General features: G+C 36.7%; 1 protein-coding gene across 1 annotated transcript in view; it reads right to left on the reverse strand.

The window, feature by feature from the left end:
- Positions 1–16,801, reverse strand: part of TRIP11 (thyroid hormone receptor interactor 11) — a 41,595-nt gene extending 24,794 nt beyond the window's left edge. The window contains exons 1-9 of the mRNA XM_015826730.1: positions 16,375–16,801; positions 10,243–10,319; positions 9,984–10,094; positions 8,605–8,883; positions 7,761–7,829; positions 7,164–7,329; positions 5,608–5,937; positions 3,667–3,707; positions 204–389 (exon numbers count right to left, since the gene is read on the reverse strand). Of these exons, the coding sequence (XP_015682216.1) occupies positions 204–389; positions 3,667–3,707; positions 5,608–5,937; positions 7,164–7,329; positions 7,761–7,829; positions 8,605–8,883; positions 9,984–10,094; positions 10,243–10,319; positions 16,375–16,516 (1,401 nt within the window). The 5' untranslated portion in view covers positions 16,517–16,801. The remainder of the gene's footprint in view (positions 1–203; positions 390–3,666; positions 3,708–5,607; positions 5,938–7,163; positions 7,330–7,760; positions 7,830–8,604; positions 8,884–9,983; positions 10,095–10,242; positions 10,320–16,374) is intronic.
- Positions 16,802–18,800: the final 1,999 nt, after the last annotated feature.

Consider the following 18,800-nt stretch of genomic DNA (forward strand, 5'->3'; position numbering starts at 1 on the left):
AAAATACTAATTCTTCTCTTTCCAGAGAAAAAGTAGATTATATTAGTTAGAGGTCTGAAGAGGGCTTTTGAATTTTTTTTAAAAAAAATAGTTGACTAGGAAAACCTAGAAACTTTTATATTTTTGTTGCACAGATATTTAAACACAAAAGCACATCTTTTGTAAATTACACAGTATTCCTGCCTCTCCCTTATATTTCTCACCTGGGTAGCTTCTTGGTTCTGCTTGTCCAATTCTTCCAATTCTGCTATTAGAGTTTGTTTTTCAGCACTGCTTTCATTCAAGTCATGTTGTTTCTTTAGCATGTCTTGTAGCTGATTTAATTCCAAGTCCTGTGCTTCCATACTACTAACAGGTTGTAAACTTCCCATTTCTTTGTTAACTTCTCCCTTAATTTAGACACAAAAAAGATCTTAAATTTAATGGGATAAAATCAATTTGAATATAACTGTAAATATCTAACAATCTATGGAATTTTATGCCATCAAATTTATAAAACACATTTAAAAATATTTCTGCAAATTCTTCAAATTCACATTCAGCACCTTCAAAGTGTTACTGGGTTTGCATACTTCCTTTTTTATCAGTTTTGGAAATTGCTTATCTGCTTTTCAATATGTTTTGCAGCAACAAGTGCATTTCCGTCAATCCTTAGCAAAAAAAGTTTTAAACAGAAGTTTAAAGACTTAATTTTTTTTCTGAAACAAACAGCCAAAGGGTAATTAAATTTTTAATTTTAGAAAGTTGCAAAGGGATTGAGGGACAGATAAATTTGAAATAAGATTTTGGAATTAATTACGTATAAGAATCCTTATAATTTCATTTTGAATTCTTTAAAAAACATGGTAGGAAGGGACTTTGAAGATTGGTTACTAGAGGGGAAATAGAAGGAACAAAATATTATAATTAAAGAAGAAGAACATTCAACATACTGAAGAATATTTTTGAAGAACGGATCTTTAATGTTGGACATATTGAAGGTTATTTTCAAACAACAGATCCGGAAATGGATTCTAAGGGTGTCTGTATAGATACGCTGCATTTAAAAGATGTTACAAAAGAGGAAAGAATTCTATTGGACAAGACTGAGACTGATCTGAAAATAGATTTAAAGATAACAAGCTACAAGAATGATATGAAAAAAGATGCTACAATGGACACACAAAAGAAACTGGTTGATATCTTAATAATTAAAAGGGATATACCCAACCAAGAGAGTGAACGGACTAATTTTCCTATATTGGATTTACAAAAGAGGCATGTTAAAGTTTGAAGAATTTTGTGAGAAGAGACAAAGAAAAAATGAAAACATTTCAAATTTTAGATCATTATTTGAAGAGACTAAAATCTAGACTGCTAAAAGTAAATGGAAGGAATATAAAGTTGGTTTATTTGATCAAGGTTAAAATACATGTTATTGTTTTTGGTAACCCTTAATGACTTTTGTTGATTAGGACTGAAATGGTGAGGGTTTAAGGATTTATTTATGGAAAGGTTATTTATGGAATAATGGAATATGGGAAGAGATAATTTGTTGCATTTTAAGAAAAGGTGCTGTTACTAAAATTGTTTATATTTGTTCTGATGGAGAAAGTCTATAATAATAATAACAATAACAACAACAACAACAACAACAACAACAACAATAATAATAATAATAATAATAGTTGGAAGGGACCTTGGAGGTCATCTAGTCCAACCCCCTGCTCAGGCAGGAAACCCTATACTTTTTTCTTCCATTTTATTTTATATTTTTTTCTTTTCTATTTTCTTTTTCTCTTCTGCATCATTTTTTTTCTTTTTTGTTTGTTATCATTGTAGTAGTAATTTTTAATAAAATTATTATTAAAAAAGAACTTGTGTGTGTTCTATAACTGATCATCTGAATTGCCTGTCTTATTCTAAAATGAGTTAAATCCAAATATATGCCTGATGCTAGATTGGAAATACAGGTAGTCTTCAACTTATGACCACAATTGAACTCAACATGTATGTTGTTAAGCGAGAAATTTGTTAAGTGAGTTTTGCCCCATTTTATGACTTTTCTTACCACATTTGTTAAGTGAATCCCTGAAGTTGTTAAATTAGTTACACGGTTGTTAAGTGAATCTGGCTTCCCCGTTGTCTTCGCTTGTCGGAAGGCTGCACAAAGTGATCACAAGACCCGGGACACTGCAACTGTCATAAATATGAACCAGCTGTCAAGCATCCAAATGTAAATCACGTGACCACCAGGATGCTGCAATGGTCATAAGTATAAAAAAATAGTCATAAGTCACTTTTTTCAGTGCCGTTGTAACTTCGATGGTCACTAAACAAACTCCTATAAGTTGAGGACTACCTGTAAAAGACTGTGTCTTTGTGGAAAAAATAAGCCAATGACTTCTTAAAAGTTATGTATATGCTTAAAACAAAAAAAAAGGGGAGGGAAGAGGAAAAATATTGAGTTATAGAAACCCAGGTAAGGCTCATCACTTGGAGTTGTTTGTTTAATCTTACAATAGCTCTGACATAGAACTGAACTACAAATTTACTTTTGATATTTTTGTTCTAATTGGTTGAACCATAATTGCCTTAACCTAATAAATCCTTTAAAAGATTTATGTTCTTGTAGTGTTTTATACATTTTAGTATTATTTATGTCCTTTTATACTTATCTAACTTATAGCATTTATTCATTGTAAAATTATTTGTAATTTTATAGGATTCTGATCAGTGGTGGGATTCAAATATGTGAACAACCGGTTCTCTGTGTGGATGCCGCGTCCAGAAGTCCATTCTGGGCCTGGGCAACAAAAATTAGCTACCGGCTCTGCCAAAGTAATGCGAACTGGCTGAATCACACTGATTCTGATGTTTTTTAATTCCTGTACTCTGTAATTTTACATTAATAATCTTCTTTTTAACTTTAGTCTATCAATATGATTTTTATTTATTTTTATTTTAGACTGAGGTGATTAGTTATAAGTTATATAGTTATATTAGTTATTAGTTTTGGAAGGCTACTGGTTTGCAACTGTTGCTCTAACAATTTTTATTTATATAGGAACACACTTTTTAGCTTTTCTAACATCTTAAAAAGTAACAAAAATCTAATTATACTTACAGCATAGCTTTTGCATGCTATATTCCACTATGATTCATTTGATCCTGAAATCTTATACATATTGGCAAACAACAAAATAAACATATAGTGCTTATTTTTATTTATTTATCCAATTTATATGACCACTCATCTCACTTAAGGTGACATTGGGCAGAGTACAATAAAACTAACAATTAAAACATAAAACCCCTTAAAACAATTAAATTAAACATAAATAAGAACATGTTTGCATGTGAGTAGGACTTACAGTGTGGCCAGAGGTAATGCAAGAACTACAGACCAAAAATATAGTTAACTAAAGCCTGTATGCATATATGTATGTATATAGGTTAGTATATGCATACATATGGTTATTCATCAGAACAATAGTAGTACCAATTTAAGAAATATATGGTATAAGATAGAAAACAACTGTTTTTATTCTAACCAAAAAAGAACTGGGTTCCTTGATTTCAAAAGCTTAATCTCATAAAACTAATATTTATCTCTATACAATAATAATACCATTTCAGGAACATTATTTTTTTTATTTTATTTTATATTACCTTTTACATAGTTACCTGATTTAATGTTTTCAATTTTGTTATTTCACTTTCTGCATCTGTAAAAATGTAAGCAGAAAGTTTGTTGATACACAGAGAATTCAAGTTGTTAACAGAAGAACATATCTTCAGATTTTATTTATTTATTAAATTTATATGCTGCTCAGATCACTTTGAAAAGTGACTCTGGGCAGCTTGCAATTAAAATTATAAACATAAAATATATTAAAAAGATTAACTACAAAGACAAGGAGCAAATAAGGGAAGATCAGTAAGGCAGTAGCATCTTCTCAGTTAATCCACTAGCCACTTCCAACATTGAGCACTTCCATTAAGACTCCAGGGTAACGGGCAGAACCAGGTTGTATCTCCTTTCCAGAAAGCCAAAAGTGTGGGAGCAAACGTCAGCCCAGGCAGATCTCAAATATAAAGACGTATTTCATAAAGTGAAGGCCAATACCATTGAGCCGAGACAGTTCCTCAGTTAATCTGGACCCATGAAGAACTTTAAAGGTGATAACCAACTCTTTGAATTGGACTTGGGCTCGGAAGCAAACAGTAGCCAATGCAGCTCGCATACCAGAGGTGTTATGTGCACCATTCTAGCAGCTAAAAATGATCAGGCTAGCTATAGCTTCCAAATACTCTTCAAGGATAGCCCAATTTGGAGAGCATTGCAATAGTACAAAAGACAGATGATTTAAGGCATGAGTGACTGGCCTCACGATCCATAAAAGAGTGCAGGAGATGTGAAGGACTCCAAGTTGTGCATTAAGTCTGTCTGGAATAGTGAAACTTTACTCTAGAACTATAGATGATGAACTCCCAGATTCCAAGAATCCCCACAGCCACTCTCTCTTACCAGGATTCAGCTGAAGCCCATTGTCCCCCATCCAGACCCCCACAAATTCCAGCACCATGAAGGCAGCTACAGCATCACTTGGGTCACCCATGATGGAACATATAAGTTGAGTATCATCAGTGTACTGAAGATACTTGGCTTCAGATGATCTCAGCCAGTGGTTTTATGTAGATACTAAAAGGAAGCAGAGAGAGTGCCGATTCTGCAGCACCCCACAAAGGACAATCCATGGGCTAGACCTCTTACTCCCTATCAACACTGATTGGGACCAACCTTGGAGGAAGGAGCTGGATCATCAGAAAACTGCGTCCCTCAACCCGAAGTGCTGCAAGTGGCCCAAAAGGATACTATGGTCAATGATATCGAAAGCCACCCAAAGGTCAAGGAGAGCCAGGATGGATGCACTACCTGTATCCCACGCTTGTGCTAGAGATCATCTACAAACGCAACCAATATTGTTTCTGTCCCAAACTAACCAAACAGGCCTGAAGCCCGACTAGAAGAGGTCCAGATAATCCATTTCATCCAGGATATTCTGGAGCTGCAGTGTGACCTTGTCTACCTCCTTCCCTAAAAATGGAAGGTGGGAACCTAGACGAAAATTGTTCAGACAGTGGAGTTAAGTAATGAGTAAAAGTAAAGCAACAATTAAGTATGACAAATACATTTATTGTCATCTTTTGTATCATTTCAGAACAAATTAGGTTAGGAAGAAAGACAGCCAAAAGAATTGTTTTTCAATATTATAAAGTACAGTAATACAAATAGGCCAATGGATTTTTGTTTTTGTTTTTCTTAAATTTGTTTTTCTAGAAAAGTTTGATCAGCTCTTTTTAGGTATGAATGTTCTTCTCACAAACAGTACTTGGGCTAGGAATCAAAGAGCAGTATATGAATTGACCACTTTTCAGCTTTCTTCTTTGAACAACAACTTCTAATACTGAAAGAGGCAGAGGAAACCACCAAATAAAAATAGAACACTGCTAAAAGAAGCATTTTGTGCATAAATCTTTTTGATCCAATCTATATTTTATAAAACTTTGTTCAGACATTAAAATACAATATGCTATTATAGTGAATTTGCAGTGTTTTCATACCAAGTAGTGCTTGTTGCAATCGTTCCACTTCGGCCTTCAATGATTCTTCTATAAAACTAGGGACTTCCTCTACTTTTACACTGGCCTGTTTTTCAGGAATAGATATTTGGAATTTACTGCATTCAGATTTTAGACTTTCGTATTCTTCTCTTACTTGATTTTTCTCTTTTTTTACAAATTCAAGTTCTTTCAAGAGAATATTTTTCTCTTCTTCTGCTGAAGACAATTGTTGACTTAAACTTTCCACTTTATTTTGTAAGCCACTCAAGTTTGATGGTTTTGATTCATTTTGTAGATCTATTTCAGAAGATGCTTCAGTATTTCTACCAACTAAGCAAGGAAACATAAATTTATATTAGAACCAAGAAGTACTGTATAATAATGTTATAATTATATTGATTAAATAAGTAAAAATAACAAAGTTAAAACATAAATAAAAGGTAATATTTTGTAAAATTAAGTATTTCTTAATTTCTTTTGCATAAATTATTAAAAATAAGTACTTTGTAAAGCTTTTTTTACAACATTTCTACTGGTACTGTCAAGTTTTACTTGCAGAAACTCACAGACATGGTTCGGCTAAATTAGAATTTTTACTGCCAATGATAAGGAAGCCATGTACTTGATTGCCTGCTGCACTGCAAAAATGTCTGGATTGTATATATTCTCATAGTTTTAAATTAAGCTTTATTTCTCATGACCTATTGATTTAATGGATACTTCCATCCTTCCGAGGTCTGTAAAATGAGGACCCAGATTGTTGGGGGGCAATATGCTGATTCTGCAAACCACTTAGAGAGGGCTGTAACGCACTATGAAGCGGTATATAAGTCTAAGTGTCATTGCTATTATAAACACAGTAGACATATGAAGAGAGATGTAAGGCCTTTCTGTTGGATTTGAAATTATTGCTAATACTTGAAACACACATAATTTAACCATATATCCTGCATGCATATCTTCATTACGAGTGAATACTTTCCCTCTTTTGCACTGTAAGGAGAAAACTATACAGAATCAATAGATAACTTGGATGTCAGCCCACCATTATTTTGAGATCCTCTTCTACCTCCATCACCCTAATGTACTTCAGGCACTCAGTGGCTCAGGTCAGGCCTACAGTTACTATAGTAACCATGAATTCCTAAACTACTTCCAACTTCATGCCCAAGAAAGACAGATTTGTTTGTTTATTCGTTTACATATTATATAGCTGCCCAATTCACACTCAATGGTCCCCACGACCATAAGCCTGAGAAACTCAACCATCAACGTGGTCATGGTGTCCAATCATTCCCACATTTATAAAGTTCCCCTTTAAATTCATTTTACAATTGTGGATAGTCAGAACAAATAAATGGTTTTTTAAAATTATTTCTTGCAGGTTATACCTACAAAATGTCATTATCTATTATGGGTGCTCAGCAGTTCAGAATTTGTAAATTATATAAAGTACTGCTTGGAATAAGATTATACTTGAAATCTGGTACTTATTTTACATGCTTAATATGGTAATAACTTCTTAAAATTCTTGTAGAACACTTAACAATCAAGACCTTTCGGTAACTGATCTTCCAATTCTTCTATTCGTTCCTCATATTCACTTAGTTCTTCCCTATGACGTCGGCTTATCTCTGCTAACTTCTGACGATGTGCATCTTGCAATACTGAAAGTTCATGCTGGTGGTCATCTATTTCTTGGCTCAATTTCTGTTTCAGTTCCTAGAATATGCAATTAATGAAAAGCAAAGTTCATGACTTTAAAGTTTATTATGGTTTTAAATTTAAATGTAAAGTTTAAAGCTCATTCTGGGGTATTTTATTTACTAACAATGCAAAATATCTGAAGACTGAATCACTTACAAAGTAAAATATGGAACTTTTAGTAAGAAATGTCCATGAATGATTCTGAGGTTCTACCCTGTTGTTTTATTAAGCAGCAGTCAAAAGTTACAATGCAAATTACTGCTTTGATTAATAAGAAAACATGAACAAATATTTCAAGATTTATATTTATATTCATATTGAGGTATTTTATTCAAAAGAACTTCAAAAAACATTCATAAATGTCTGTGCATTAGATGATTATCCTAAGCCTATAGTAACTATAAGGAGTGATCTCATTTAGGAAAAGAGATGTTGTTGTTTTTTACCTTGATAATATTTTGCAGTTTGCAGATTTCATTCTGATCTGTACTATTTTCACCTTGAGGCTTAGAAAACTAAATGAGATGGTGGAGAAAAAAGAAATTTAAAATGCTGAAAGTGGCTTAGGCTTAATAATGGTATGCAGCAGCAACATGGAAGGATCTTAAGATTTTAGAAAATTATTCTCGAACAGTTTAATAAATCAAAAGTTTCAAACTGTACTATGAGTGTGGTCTAATGAACAGAACACCAGGACCCACCACAATGATTAAACATGTGTCTTGTGTTTTACATATTGCATTTATGTTAGCTTCAGTCAATAATTTAGGAGCTTACTTTTCAGGATGCTTATATTACGAGCATCCTGAAAAATCATGCTAGAGCTTATTTTCTGGTTAGATCTTATTTTCGGGAAAACACAATATATACTGCCCCCATAGTGCTTTACAAATATAAGAAAAAAAATGAACGAATCAAGCAGAAGGGGAAAGTCCAAGCAAGTGGTTGAGGAAATCTTCAAAAAGAGAAAGATGAGAGTTTTAAAGAGCAAAAAGCAATGAAACAGTGTGGGAACATGGTAGATGCAAAGATGGTTTTCAAGGATAATTAGTACGTACAGAAATGTAATGACAGGTTTACTATAAACTAGATTCAGCAACATTTTTGCATTACAGAAGTATAATTTGTTTACCTATTTCTCATCCCCTTTCTGTACTTTTGTATCATACTGTATTTTCTGAAAGGAAATAGTGTGATGGATACAAATGTATATACTGTATGTAATTCAAAGTAAATGCAATACATACAATGTATGTAACCTATTTTACGTTATTCAGAAAAGAGACTCACTTGTGCAATCTGCTTCCAGTGTTCAACTTCAGATTCGAGCCTAGAAATTTCACTGGACAGTTGGTTTATTTCTTGTTGAGACCAGATCGCATCTCCAAAATCCATATCATCTCTATGAAAATCAGAAGAATGATGTCTAACAACAGGAACAAAAGAAGATGATGTAGTGGCTGATGGAGAAACAAGAGTTTTTAACTGTGATGACTGAGCAGCTGATTGCATTTTCTGTAGTTGCTCCTGTAAAGCATTCTGCCTGGCTTTAAGATGGCTGATTTCCACCTAGATCAAGACACACATATTTCAGTAAATAAAATGTTCAATCCAACATTAACTGCAACTTTTAATTTTAATTTTTCTTTTAAATATTGTTAAATATTGCTTTTTAAAAAAATTTGATATAAGAAAACATAAATTACATGCAATGATTTGTCAGAGAAGGAAAATTACTTATTAAAATATAAATGTTTGTTTAAAAATGTATTAGCTCAAACGCTGAATGTAAGATACATACTTATGGGAATTTAGTATAATAGCAAATCCATATTTTTGGTATTTAAGACAATTAAACATGGATAAAATAGCTGTTTAGTCACTCAACCACTTTAAACTTTTCACGACAGAATGGATAACATTTCATCAAGGCTATGTAGCAGCAACTTGTCTTCTACCGGTCTCTTTTTTTATTGCCTTCTATTTTTCCAATCTTCACAGTCTTTTCTAGTGAGTCTTGCATTCACATTTTATATTCAAAATATTTATGCTCTAGCTTTATTAAGCAGTCTGGTTTTACTTTACCAGCTATTGAATGATTTGTTCTTCCTGTAATCCAAGGAAGTCTGCAAAAATCTCTCTAATACCACAATTCACAGGATAAAACAGACTGATACACTATAGGAAAGTGGTTCAGACTGATTCTAATTACATTTTTATGTTGTTGAACATATTCTATGCTGCACTGATTTCTACATATCTGTATACCATATTTCTAGGGTTCAATACTCAGAAAAATTTCAGCAATCTCCCTAAACTAATTCCAGACTTCATAGAGAACAGTAGCTATTCCTCTTTCAAAAAAAAATCTATTACAAATGAACCATAAGCTTCCTTAAACATAAGTAGAACAACATAAAAACAATATAAAGAATATCTTTTTATGCAGATCCTTAATGATTCAAGATAAAGTATGATTTGTAAAAAGGTTTGATGCCACATAATTTACCTCAAAAATGACAGATAAGATTTCAATAAAAGAACCAGTAACACAAATTTAGAACACACACCCATATTGCACATCTGTCTTTACAAACTGGCTTGCAATCTTATTAAGTACATAAAGTCACAAACTAAATGTTGTCCAACTAGTTTGAGCCATTATTTACCTCTTTCTGCTGTAGCTGATTACGGTACTCTATACATTGTTGCTTTATCTGAAGCTCTGCTACTTCATTTTTTTCTTCAAGATCATTGCAAAACTTTTTCAACCTGTTATTCTAGGGACAAATGCATTGAAACATTAATAAACAATAGCCTAAAGCTAATTTAATTCAGAATACATACTGGGTCTGACTCCCAAACACAAGAACAAAAATGTATTTTTTCTATTTGCCTCTATTTGTTTTTTCAGAAATAGCATCCTACCTCTGATTTCAGTGTTGCATGAAGGCTTTCTACATCTCTTGGATTACTGTTAGATGCAGGAAAATCAACTGCAGCATCTGAAAAGAGCAGGAACGGAATGAAGATGAAACCTGAATAATAAGACCTAACTGGAAAATAAGCCCTAGCATGATTTTTCAGAATGCTAATAATATAAGCCCCATCCCAAAAATAGGCCCCAGTTAAGATTGTCACCCAGACGGATGCATTTAGTACCGTATTTCCCCGAAAATAAGACATAACTGGAAAATAAGCCCTAATGTGTCTTTTGGAGCAAAAATTCATATAAGACCCAGACTCGGGAAAATATGGGTATTTGAAGTATGCGTGCGTGTGTGTGTGTGTGTATACACACACACATACACACAGACACACACATTACATCAACACAAGTACCAAACATGGGATTTCTATTTAATTCTAAGGAACTCAAAATGCCTCACCTTGAATGATTTGTATTATTTTTTGCAGATAAAATTGATCAGATCTGCCTTTAGTTTTCAACATTGAGCCAACAGTGGGATGTTGCTCCAAAAATGCAAATACACCAAAACAAATATAATTGTGGAACTCACAATAAGTAGTTATGTAACTGTACCTTTCTTTAATCAGATTCCCACCTTTGAGTACTGCGTTCTTTGAAAAGAAATCAGAAAAAAATTATAATAGGTTCAGACCAATCAATAAGAATGATCAGGGGATTAGAAACTAAGTCCTATGAAAAGACATTAAAAGAGATGGGCAAGTTTAACCTAGAAAAATATATCCAAATGGGAAGATTCAGTAGCATGTTCAAATACCTGAAGGACATCATACATAAAATCAAGAATTCTTCCTTTTTCTCTTTTTATTTATTAAAGAATAAAATAGTAGTAATAAATATAAACAATAATAAAAATAATAAATATTTTTATTATGTATCAATTGCAAACATTGTATTGTCCATGAGAGTTTTCCTCATTTATTCTAGCTGCTACATACTTTTCACCACAAGTTTGCATAAACAATGTTCAGACTGTAGCTGATCAGATACTGTGGACTGAACAGAAATATTCAGACTCGCTTCTCATTGTGTTAGGAGATTTCAACAGTGCTAACTTAAGCCAAGAACTGCCAAAATACATTGAGCATGTCAACTGTCTTACTAGAGGAAAGAATATTTTAGATCACTGCTACACTACATTAAAAGATGCTTACTGGTCTTTACCATGATCACGATTCAACTTGTACCTGTTTATAGACAAAGGCTTAAAACCATAAAACCAACAATTAAATCAGTAAAGTCTTGGACTGATGAGGTAAAGCTACATGCTTCCCTTGACTGCACAGATTGGAATGTTTTTGAAGCTACCTCTGCAGTCTTGGATGAATTCAAAGATACTGTGACATCATATGTTAGTTTTTGTGAAGTCCTATGTGTGCCAACCAAAAGCCTGCGAATACGCAACAACAACAAACCTTGGTTCACAGATAAACTCAAGCAGCTATGTCCTGCCAAAGAGGAAGTCTACAAGAAAGGAGGTAGCATGCTGTATAATCAGGCCAGAAATGTATTAACAAGGGAGATCAGAGCAGGAATCAGCTCTCAACAAGTGAGCCAGCAAATGTGTGGAAACCCCTTAAAGATATCACTGGCTACAACAAACCTCCTCTCCATGCTGAAGGGAATTGACAACTGGCAGATGACCTGAATGTGCTTTACTGTAGGTTTGAGAGGAAACCACTGCCAACTATCACTACCCTCTCCATTTCAGATACAGCAACAACAGACAAGTCTCCTACAACTGACTCCATCCCTATGGGCCCCCCACCTCTGGTGATCACAGAAAAAGATGTGCAAGGTCTATTTCACACAAAAAAACCTGGAAAAGCACCAGGCCCAGATAAGGTAACTTCTTCTTGTTTGAAAGTTTGTGCTGACCAATTGGCCCCCATCTTCACCCCATTTTTAATAAATCACTAGAAATGTGCTATGTTCCTTGCTTCAAGTGCTCTACTATAATCCCAGTGCCTAAGAAACCCTCCATCAAGAAGCTGAACAACTACAGACCAGTTGCTCTGACATCCGTAGTTATGAAAAGGTTTGTGCTTTGAAAGGTTAGTGCTGGCCCACCTGAAAACCATCATGGATCTGCTGTTAGACCCTTTGCAATTTGCCTACCAAACAAATAGACTGGCAGATAATGCTGTTAATATGGCATTGCACTACATCTTACAACATCTTGAATCTCCAAGGACCTATGCAAGGGTCCTTTCTGTAGATTTCAGCTCAGCATTCAATACTATCATCCAGTAATGAAAAAAGTTAAAAAATGCGGCCGCGCAGGCGGTGTTGGGAGGGACGCGTCGCTCCCACGTAACACCGCTGCTGCGTGAGCTGCACTGGTTACCAGTGGCCTTCCGGGTACGCTTTAAGGTGTTAGTTACCACCTTTAAAGCGCTCCATGGCATCGGACCTGGATATCTCCGAGACCGCCTTCTGCCACAGATTCCCTCCCACAGACCGGTACGCTCCCACAGAGCGNAAAGTAAAGTAAAGTAAAGGACTGTGATTAATTAAAAAGACCAAAGTAATGTCAATTGGTTCAGCAAACAGCCTTAGAACTGACAACAAAGACACAGAAATAGTGGATATTTTCTGTTTTAGGATGAGCACTCTACAGTAACGGAACCATCAGTCAAGAAATACACTACAAACTAGCATTTAGTGGGGTATAAATGAAATATATAGCATCTGATTATCTTTTCCAAATAAACTTTGGAAAAGTTAATCAGATGTTATAACATATTATCTATAAAGATTAGAATCATGCAAACAATGGCTTTCCTTGTGACATTCCATGAATATGAAAGATGGACCTTTGAAGAAGCAGACTAGAAAGAACACACTGAACTTTGGTGTTGGAAAAAAACAGTAAATAGCAATGAAAACAAACAAATGGTTCAGGGAACAAATCAGAATTCTTAGTCAAGGTATAAATGACCAGGTTCAAGCTGTAAGAATTTGGATGCATTATGTAAAGACCCACATCCCCTGAGAAGTCCATACTATTGGGAAAAGAAGAAAGAACGAGAATGAAGGGTAACCAGTAACAAGAAGGATGGAGTTGATTACAATAGCAATGAATACACTACTGAGAGACTGAAAAAGGCCAGACTGAAGACAAGACCATCCTGAAGAAAGTCTATCTGTATGGCTGCCAAGAGTGGAAACAAACTTAAGGCCATATAATCCATCAATTAATCATCAGTTTAGCTACTGAAGTCTTTTCTAACCAATCTGCCAGATTAATTTCAAATGTGGAACTATAATGCCAATCATCTGATCTGCCTCTTTGGCTTACAAATCCATCCAGACTGTTTTTCTTGTTTGGCATTATATTTGTGACACTTAGATTGTAGAAAAATATCATCTGCTTACAGGATCAGCTATCCAAATAAGCCCAAAGCAAGCATGACAGAAGGCTATATAAGCCCTCCCAATCAACTTTATTTCTTCAGAATAAAATAAAGAAGTTCTACAATAAATTATGTTACCTTAGAGGCGACTTTATTAATACATAGCATGATTGTTAGGAAGGCCACTTTCATGCAGGAAAAGCATACGTACTATGCATATAATAAGGTGCAGAAAGAACTCTATGTATATTAATTAGCAGCTTTTCTTAAAAGAAAGTAATACATATAGAAGAAAACACTAATCTGTACAGGAATTATGGAATGCTGTTGTCTTGTCCGAATGTAATAATAATACTTATAATCCAGGTCTTGAACTTTGGCACTTTCTCTTCTATCCCATCTGTTGTCATACAGCTTGCTATCACTTCTAAATGAAGGCAGTGCATTACTTCGATCAATGCATCATTAGCAATTAAATTATCTCCTGGAAGCTTACCCTCTACAGGTTTAATTTAAATCTGTAAATCTCTTTATTCAAGCAACTCTCTCTATATTTGAATCAAAATTAATACATACAGTTAGTGGTTCTCTAAAACTGCTTTGTGACATAATTTATGGAAAATTACAATCTAAAGAGCCTTTTGATACATTTGTCATGTTTCGTCCAGTACTATCTTCTTCCTCTATATTACAATGTTGCTATCCTTCCTCTCATAAGATATGCTTATTGTAACAGAACTATTCATAATAAGGATTTGAAGGTATTAAATATTTTGATCAGCTGCATTAATACTTATTTCTTAGTTCAGATCAAATGAGTGTTTTAATATATAAAGCTATAAAAACCTTTAATAAGAACCTTATTTAAAACTCTTTGGTTTCAAGAAATTACTTTGGGATAATTTACCAGTCTTATCCACCTATAGCCTTTTCTTTGTCTCCTAAGATAGAGAGTAGAATATCTTACAAAAAGAAAGTCATCAATTTATAATCCAAACACCCAAGACTTTCCCCCCCTATGGTATATACTTTGATCCTTGGGTTGTGTTTTTTTTAAAGGTAGCCTTCCCTAACCTGATATTTTCAGATATATTAGGGCAGCAACTCTCAGAATTTCCAGTCAGCTTGTAGGTGCTAGCCTGGAGGCTGAATGGGTGAGAATCAGTCTTAGCTCAACCCTGGAAACAGAATGGTTCTGGGTTTTTGCCTCCCAGGCCCAGAAGATACTTCATCTGACTCTGGATGGGGTGGCACTGAATGGGCATGCAATTTGGGGGGGGGGCTTCTAAACCCACTTCTGCTCAAGGAGCAGGTGACAACTGTGTGTGGGGGGCAAGGCTGTCTTTGTACAGATTCATCTGGTGTGCAAACTGCATCCATTCCTGGACTGTGAGGGCCACTTCCCATATGGATTACTACAATACACTATACATGTGGCTGCACTTGAAGACTACCCAGAAGCTGCACCTGGTCCAGAATATAGTGGTGCATGCAGTGATTGGTAACCCCTAGGTTTACCCATATGAGACTTCTGTTGTGTGAGCTGCAATGGCTCCCAGTTTCCTTACGGATGCAAGTCAAGATGCTGCGTATTACCTTTAAAAGCCCAAAGTCAGGTTATCCGCAGGACTGCCACTCCCTACCACAACAGATAGGGTGGGCATGTTCCTAGTCCCTTCCTTTAAATATTGCCATCTTATGGGTCTAGAAACTATGCCTTTTCTGTGGCAGTCTCTACCCTCCTAGCCTTCCTTAAAGTGCCTAAGCCCAAGGGCTGGGATAGGATAAGGTGGATGAGAGGATTTATGGTTTTAATTCATATATATGTTACGTTGTTTTAACTGTTGATCGGGAGACACCCAGAGTTTGATATAATATATAAATGTTTTCAATAAATAAATTACGAAAGCTGCAGTTCCAAATTCTTTGTAGTATACCAGGCTGGAGATATTTTTTTTGCTTATTTGTTTGCAACATTCAGAGTTGTTATTGTTTAAGGGAGGCAAGACAGAAAGGCTGAATTAAAAAGAAAACCTCCTATGTTCAATGTTCAAAACAACTGCCTTCCTCTCTTTTCAGAAGTACCTGGGCCAAGATCCCTTCCTTGTTTTTTCCCACATGAGGGAAACATATGCCGCCATTCTCCACCTGCAGGATACAGGTAATATTTACGGAGAATATCTCCCCAACCTCACTGGAGAATTTTTGAGGAGAATCCCCGTCCCCGGTCCGGAAACCTCTAACCCAGTGGTTCTCAACCTTTTTAATGCCGCGACCCCAACCGTTCGTAAGTTGAGGACTAAACCGGTCGTAAGTCGAGGACTAAACCAGTCGTAAGTCGAGGACTACCCAACCGGTCGTAAGTCAAGGACTTTCCCTGCCCGGGAGCGCCGCGCATGCGTGGTTCCGCCCCCTGCGCCGGCCGAGGCGTAGCTGGCAAGCGGCAGAGACGGAGCAGGCCGACCACCAGCTGGGCCAGCCCAAGGGAGATAAGGCACCCGCCGGAAAAGGGTGAAAAAATGGCAGACAAAAAAAATGGTGGACAAAAAAAATGGCGGACAGCCTTGCTTGGCGACCCCCATAAAATGGTCGATCGACCCCAAATGGGGTCCCGACCCACCGGTTGAGAAACACTGCTCTAACCTGCCATATTCTGGCCAACAGGATCTTTGCCGCTGGATCCTAACTCCCCTCCCCATCGCCGCCTTTGCTTACCTCCCACCTCTTCTGTCCCTTCTAACAGCATGTCCTTCGTGAAGCTGGAGATTTGCCCGGTCAGTGTCGACAAGCTGCCTCCGACCTGTCCCACCAGGGACTGGCCGAAACCCGCACCGAGGCCCCCCAGCCACGACGACATCCCAGCCGGGGCTCAACACAGTCCACGGAAAGGAGAAAACACGACAGTTAACGATCAGCTGGGTCCTCCGACGCCGCTTTCCCCAACTCCAGTCGGGCGCGTCCCTCGATCCAGCCGCTTCGAAGAAGAGCAGCAAGTGGCCGGGTGACTTTTCTGTTCTAAAAAAGCTCTTGTCGTAGTAGCTCTGCCGGCCGGCTGTCCTGACCGGGGCTTCTCAATCAGCTGTAAGGCCTCCAGATCCAGCTGCCACCTCGACGGCCGCCATGACACCTCCAGCTCATCATAGAGCACGAGAGGGTAGAGTGGCCCTGTACGCGCTCGGGGATGCGTCTAAAAAAGAAACAAAGGTCGACGGGACGCTGGAGAGCGGAAAGGTTGCGCTCCCTCAGCCTAAGGAGGACCGGAAAGGGGACCTTTAGTTTCACCCGGCTTTACCCCGTTCCCTCCCCAAAATGTGGGTAGTGCGGCACGCTTTTTGGAAATCCGTTGTACCCGTGGCTAATTCCCAACTCGACATGCAACTGAATTCCTATTATTTGAGGATAGGTCTTAGACCAATGTTTCTCAACCTTGACAATTTTAAGGCATGTGGACTTCAACTCCCAGAATTCCACAGCCAGCAATGCTGGCTGTGGAATTCTGGGAGTTGAAGTCCACATGCCTTAAAATTGTCAAGGTTGAGAAACACTGTCTTAGACCTCCCCCCCCCCGTGTACACAGATGTGCAATATTTCACGAAGCCTTACGAGGTATCCAGAAATATTTGTGGGTGCCCCTCCTTTGTGATTTCATCAGTTTTTAGGAACAGTAGCAGCACTTTTTATTCTGTTCCAGTGCATTTCTTTACAAAAAAAAAACAATACTTCTGAATAAATGCCATCTTCCGTTTTAGTCTGTTTCCCAAATCTTTAGCCAAATAATAGAATACGGTAGGTACTGTGTATCTTTTAAGGGTAGTATTTCTACTAGTTGAAATTTTCCTTGTGCAACTTTGCATAATGTAGGAATAATACAGGGCAGCGAGCAGGAAGAAATGGTCTCCAAGGTCCATCGTAACCATTACATTCAGCCATGTTTTGAAATAAATAAGGGAGCAAGGATTTTCTACTTTATATACAGCTACTTTATATATAGTATATAAAGTAGAAAATCCTTGTTCCATCGTTTATTTTAAAACATGGCAGAATGTAATGGTTACGATGGACCTTGGAGACCATTTATTCCTGTTCACTGCCCTGTGAAATAAACCATGAACACAGCACCTTGCACAGACGCCCATCTAGCCTCTGTTTAAACACTTGTGTTAAGGAGTTTTTTTCTGCTTCCAGGGCAATTTTTGTCTATTGCCAAATGGCTCTTAACCCCCAGGATTTTTGTTTCCTATGGTCCAATAACTTCCTAATAATTTAAACTTGTTTCTTTTCTTGTCTTCTGGAACAACTTTGAGCAACTCCATCCCCTCTTCTGCAATGATATATTGCAGTGATGGCAAACCTTTTAGAGACCGAGTGCCCAAACTGCAACCCAGAACCCACTTATGTATCATCGGGTGCTGGGTGGGTGTGGCCCATTGGGTGGGCATGGCTGCAGTGGTAACGGTAGACTGGGTGGGACTAAAAGGTTCAATCAATTTCAACTTTGTGAGATCTTTTTTTTCCCAGCGAGAAGTTGAAATTGGTTGATTGAACTTTTTTTTTTTGCACACGGTGGCGGAGGCCTAAAGCGAAAAGGTTTTATAAAACCTAGCTGAAGGCCTAGGACTGGGGTGACGGTGCGCATGCCCACAGAGAGGGCTGTGTGTGCCACCTGTGGACACATGCCATAGGTTCGCCACCACGGATATAGTGTCTCTGTAATTTTCTCTTTTCTCAGCTAATAAACTACATGCTTCCAACTGTTCCACCAAAGTGGACATGCTGTAGATTGTGGTGACCAGAACTGGAGACTATCCTAGGAGGTGCTTGTTTGCTTGCTTACCAACATCACACTGTCATCTCAAGTTCCTTTTGGGAACCACAAAGATATCTTGTTCTTTTTTGTATGCACTACTGCCCAGTATGATCTCCATGTTCATGCCTTTGTGTATGTCATTTATAACCACCCATAATTTGGGAGTTAAATGAATATTAATATAACACAAATATTTGAGAAAATTCCCTTGTTGAAATAAGGAGTAATTCTGGGTGTTTCCCTCATTAATGTTAAATGTGAGCATTTGTTTGAAGAAACCACTGCGTAGTTCTAATGAAGACAATAGCTAGTTGTCAAATTACAACCACAAGTG

The sequence above is a fragment of the Protobothrops mucrosquamatus genome, unplaced genomic scaffold (genome assembly GCF_001527695.2).
Source record: "Protobothrops mucrosquamatus isolate PMUCROS unplaced genomic scaffold, P.Mucros_1.0 scaffold_211, whole genome shotgun sequence".
In the NCBI taxonomy this organism is placed as follows: Eukaryota; Metazoa; Chordata; class Lepidosauria; order Squamata; family Viperidae; genus Protobothrops; species Protobothrops mucrosquamatus.